This window comes from Penaeus japonicus, unplaced genomic scaffold (genome assembly GCF_977035675.1).
Source record: "Penaeus japonicus unplaced genomic scaffold, GWHDUDI00000001_assembly GWHDUDI00000041, whole genome shotgun sequence".
Lineage (NCBI taxonomy): Eukaryota > Metazoa > Arthropoda > Malacostraca > Decapoda > Penaeidae > Penaeus > Penaeus japonicus.
This window is the reverse complement of record NW_028234443.1, coordinates 23,909,946-23,914,945: the sequence shown is the minus strand read 5'-3', so window position 1 is coordinate 23,914,945 and position 5,000 is coordinate 23,909,946. Positions and strand designations below refer to the sequence as shown.

The 5,000-nt window shown below is 43.8% G+C and overlaps 1 protein-coding gene across 1 annotated transcript in view; it reads right to left on the bottom strand.

Moving 5' to 3' along the window:
- Nucleotides 1-5,000, bottom strand: part of LOC122248602 (irregular chiasm C-roughest protein) — a 14,073-nt gene that overhangs the window by 1,152 nt on the left and 7,921 nt on the right. Inside the window, exons 5-10 of the mRNA XM_086534289.1 lie at nt 4,354-4,481; nt 3,595-3,853; nt 2,846-3,001; nt 2,259-2,524; nt 459-632; nt 1-130 (exon numbers count right to left, since the gene is read on the bottom strand). The exon at nt 1-130 is cut by the window's left edge and continues 1,152 nt beyond it. Coding sequence (XP_086390415.1) covers nt 1-130; nt 459-632; nt 2,259-2,524; nt 2,846-3,001; nt 3,595-3,853; nt 4,354-4,481 — 1,113 coding nt within the window. The remainder of the gene's footprint in view (nt 131-458; nt 633-2,258; nt 2,525-2,845; nt 3,002-3,594; nt 3,854-4,353; nt 4,482-5,000) is intronic.

Below are 5,000 nucleotides of genomic sequence, written 5' to 3'. Positions count from 1 at the left end.
GCTGGTCGCTCGCGGGCGTGTAGCAGCCGTAAGGACCTCCGAGCTGGAAGTGGCCGCTGGAATCAGTCGGACTCACGGGAACCCTCAGGTAGTCCCTGGTGTAGTCCACGTAAGGCATGTAGTCGTCATCCTGTGTCGAGGAACAAGAGAAGGGGATTGGCAACTTAGTTTAAGTGTCTCTTGGCAATTCAAGAGGTGTTTCGATCATTGGAAGAAAGAGGCGAGATGGAGAGCAGGCAATGGAAGAGAAAATATGAATTCACGTAAAGAATGAACGGTGTTTTAGACATTAGAAATGAAGGATTAGTTCCACTTTCTAAATCAAAACGAAAATAAACGAGCTACAATGAGCAAATGGTTATCTACGACTAATATTTCAAAAAAAAAAAAAAAAAAAAAAAGCAACAAAGATTTAAAAAAATAAATAAACCATGAATCTAAATCCGTGGATAACCTACGGGAGGGGGGAAAACAGTGGTCGCGGAGGTGTAGTGTGCTCGACTCAGGGAAGGGGTTAGGTCTCGTTTACCGGAGCAGTTGGTGCTGTTCTTCTCCCACCCGCTGTCCGACTCTCGCTCGCCCTCGGACAGCGATGAGTTGGCTCTTGACCTCTCCTCTTTGTTGTCCGAGTCCTGGAGAAAGATAAACAAGCAGATCTTTAGTTATATATATGTATATATATTCGAGGTTTGGCATGTATGCATATATATATATATATATATATATATATATATATATATATATATATATATATATATATATATATATATAATATATTATAATTAAGAAAACACTGCCACAATTTGTGGCAGTGTTATTAATTCTGTTATGTGCACGTTACTGTGTTGTTTTTGTGTGACATATATATATATATATATATATATATATATATATATATATATATGTATATATATATATATATATAGTTGTGTGTGTGTTGTGTGGTGTGTGTTATGTGTGTATGATGTGTATGTGTATGTGTGTGTGTGCGTGTGTGTGTGGTGTGTGTGTGTGTGTGAGTGTGTGTGTGTTGTGTGTGCGTGTGTGCGTGTGTGGTGTGTGTGGTTGTGTGTTGTGTTGTGTGTGTGTGTGTGTGTGTGTGGATGTGTGTGTGTGTGTGTGTGTGTGTGTGTGTGTGTGTGTGTGTGTGTGTGTGTGAGTGTGTGTCTGTGTGCGTGTGTGTGTGAGAGTGTGTGTCTGTGTGTGTGTGAGAGAGAGAGAGAGTGTGTGTGTGTGTGTGCGTATTTCTTTTCTTTCTTTCTTTCTTTTTTTCCTTTTTTGTGGGTGGGTGAGGGATTACCTGGAGATAGTAGTCTGGAAGAGATGCTACATTAACTTGTTGTCTCCTTACTAGGGATTATCTCTCTTTATCTTTAGCAAGCCAAACAGAAGTTTCGTTTTTTATAACTTATTACTGGGAACAATCTATTTCACTCTAAGACATGACTACAAAACAGAAAATTCTGGAGATGAACGTCAAAAAATAGATGTTCCACAACAGTCCCTCGCATGGGTTCGCTCTACGGATCAACCCCTTTCAATCGTTTGCCATAATGCAAGGTAGTCCTGCAGGAAACTGGGTCTGTTATTGTCGCCGGCCGGAGTTAATTAGAGTTAGGTTTATTATTAAGCTTCATGGAGGAAATCTTCGTTTATAATATGAGTCTCTAGGTTGCAATTGAACTCTGTTCACGGAAAGGCTCTGTAATATAGGTATATAGGTTTTAGTTCACTATTGAACTCAAATGCAGGTGCAGATTCAGATGGAGGCCTCTGGTTATCGTGGATATCTATAGACATGGGCCTTTGTACGCAAACATGTCTGTTTCATTTCATAAAGGCCTCTGCAATGCTTTCAATGCAGATATAAGCTCTTGTTTACATTGTGATTGTTGAAATACATACAGGGTTTTGTTTAAGTGGAACACCTAAGACTAAGATACGTACAGATGTAGATAAGCATTTCTGTTTACAGTGTTACTCCAAGGTTGAGATGCATGTGGATAGAGAATAGTTTCCTACGGTTTGAATCCATGGCTAGAGAGACATGAACGGTGTTTTAGACATTAGAAATGAAGGATTAGTTCCACTTTCTAAATCAAAACAAAAATAAACGATCTACAACGAACGAATGGTCATCTACAATTAAAGCAAAAAAAAAAAAAAAAAAAAAAGTAAAAAAAAAAAAAAAAAAAAAAAAAAAAAAAAAAAAAAAAAAAAGTAATAAAATAATTATAAGGACTTTTTTTCCGACTGACCTTCCCGGTGGAGCGCGTGTCGGCCGGGATGAGGTTGGGCAAGACCTTCTCCGTCTTGGCGAGTTCGATGCTTCCTCCGTTGAGATCCGGGTTCTCGTGGTGCTTGCCGCTGATGCCGTTGGCGAAGGCACCCTTCTCCGCCGCGTCGGCCGCCTTGTCCTTGCGCTCCTTCGGCCGGCATCCGCACAAGATGAAGAAGATGACTAGGATGACCACGGCGACGACACCGCCCCCGCCGCCCACGATGACCATGAACGGGATGATGGCTGTCAGGGGTGGGAGAGAAAGACGGTTTTTTTTTTTTTTTTTTTTAACCGTTATACTCGCACCGTGATCCATTTTTCAGTTTCATTTTTTTCCCCTTTTTTATTTCCATTTTTTTTTCTTTCTTCCTCCTATTCACTAAGAAAGGAGGGAAGAAAGCTGGTATCTGTTTGTTTAGCTGTCTATTAATGAATCTATCTATCCTTCTATCGACCTCTATCCCACTCCCTCCTTCCCCCCCCCTCCCCCATCACACAATCTCCCCTTCCTTCCCCCCCCCCCCAAGAAAAAATCCCCAACGACACCACTCGCTGTTCCCTTACGTGGTCTCTGCAGGATTATCTTCTGAGTGCCGACGCCGTACTCGTTGATGACGGTGCAGTTGTAGGACGCGAAGTCATCCTGCGACACGTTGTAGATCGTGAGCGTGGATACGACGCCGTCCGCGCGCTGGTCCTCCTTCACTTCCCAGTCGCCGCCTGACGGAGAGGACAGCGGACGATGAGGAAACAGGGTCCTTCGCAAGGGCGTTAGAGGGTGGCTGGGGTTTGCGTTTTTTTATTTTTATTATTTTTTTTTTTTTTTGATTCATTCTATGTTTGGATATGTTGGGTAAATGGGGATCTCATACACACGCGCATAGACATATATAAATTCGCACACACAGACATAGAAGATTAGGATACGTAAATACCTTCCCCCTCCCGGCACACACACACACACACGCACTCTCTCTCTCTCTCTCTCTCTCTCTCTCTCTCTCTCTCTCTCTCTCTCTCTCTCTCTCTCTCTCTCTCTCTCTCTCTCTCTCTCTCTCTCTCTCTCTCTCTCTCTCTCTCACACACACACATACACACACACACACACACACACACACACACACCCCCTCTCTCTCTCTCTCTCTCTCTCTCTCTCTCTCTCTCTCTCTCTCTCTCTCTCTCTCTCTCTCTCTCTCTCTCTCTCTCCCTCCCTCCCTCCCTCCTTCCCTCCCTTCCCCCCCCCCCTCTCTCTCTCCCTCTCTCCCCCTCTCTCCCTCCCACATCCCCCACCGAAGAACAAGACCAGCACTAACCGGGACTCAGGCTCACGCCCTCCTTCTCCCACGAGAGCGAGACGGGATGCGGCACCGAGACCACACTGCAGCGCAACACGGCGTTCTGTCCTTCGCGAACGACCAAGACGGAAGGAGTCTTAATCTTCGGAGGACCTCGGAGTCTGAGATGGACTTGCGCGTCCAGGGAAGGGAAATTGTCGCTCCTGGCCGAACACACGTAAATCCCTGCGTTCGCCTTCGAGGCTTTGATGGTTAGTTCCTCGCCGCTGCCGACCAGCTGGGAGGAAGGAAGGAGCATTGGCAGGGAATTAGATAAGAGGGATCCTGTCTTTTGATCTAGATTTGTTTTTGATATTGTGAATGATGGGCCGAAGGTTTTATCGGAATTGTTGAGTTTGTTGTATAATTTACTTCTTTAAATTTAATTACCATTATTATTATTAGTGGTGGTAGTAGTCGTATTGTTAGTAGCAAGAGTATCGTTATTATTATTATTACCATTATGTTATTATTGTCATTATTATTATCATTATCATCATCATCATTATTATCACAATTATCATTATCATCATCATCATCATCATCATCGTTTAATAATGCCCTAAAAGATGCACCACAATTTCAGAAGTGATATGAGACTCATTAACCAAGAATTTACTAAACACCACTAAATTCCCTTAATTAAAGGATACAAGACCCCCACACCTAATAGTACAAAAAAAAAAAAAAAAGGAATCCCTTAATCCAACCACACAGATTTTCATCTCCTTCACTCACCTCATTGTCCCGAAGTCTCGACCAAAATATCTCGGCTTTGGGATTAGCGTCCACCCGACACTTCATGGCCACCGTGTTCCCGACTTCACCCGACACGCTGCTCGGCTCCGCGAGGAACATGGGCGGGTCTGGGGAGAAGAGAGCCGATGCATTTTGAACAGAGTGTCAATATGAACAGCGTAACTGAATCCCTGTGAATGGCGTGCGAATGTGTGCTTATTTTACATGGCGTGTCCAGGAGGGTAAACTCGTAAATAAGCTCGAGTGCAAATAGAGATGGATTGATCAATGGGATTGTGACTGCGATAAGGATGGAGTGATAGATTGGTACAAAGAGGAACGTGAATGTACGTATGGATGCGCACGGATACGCACACACGTACGCACATACGAACGCACACACGCACGCACGCACGCACATACACATACACACACACACGCACACATACACACACACACACACACTCACGCACACACATACACACAAGGGAGAAAGAGAAAGAGAGACAGAGAGAGATAGAGAGATAGAGAGAGAAAGAGAGAGGCAAAGAGAGAGAGAAAGAGAGAAAGAGAAAGAGAGAGAAGCGAGAGAGAGAGAGAGAAGCGACAGAGAGAGAGAGAGAGAGAGAAGCGAGAGAAAATACCAG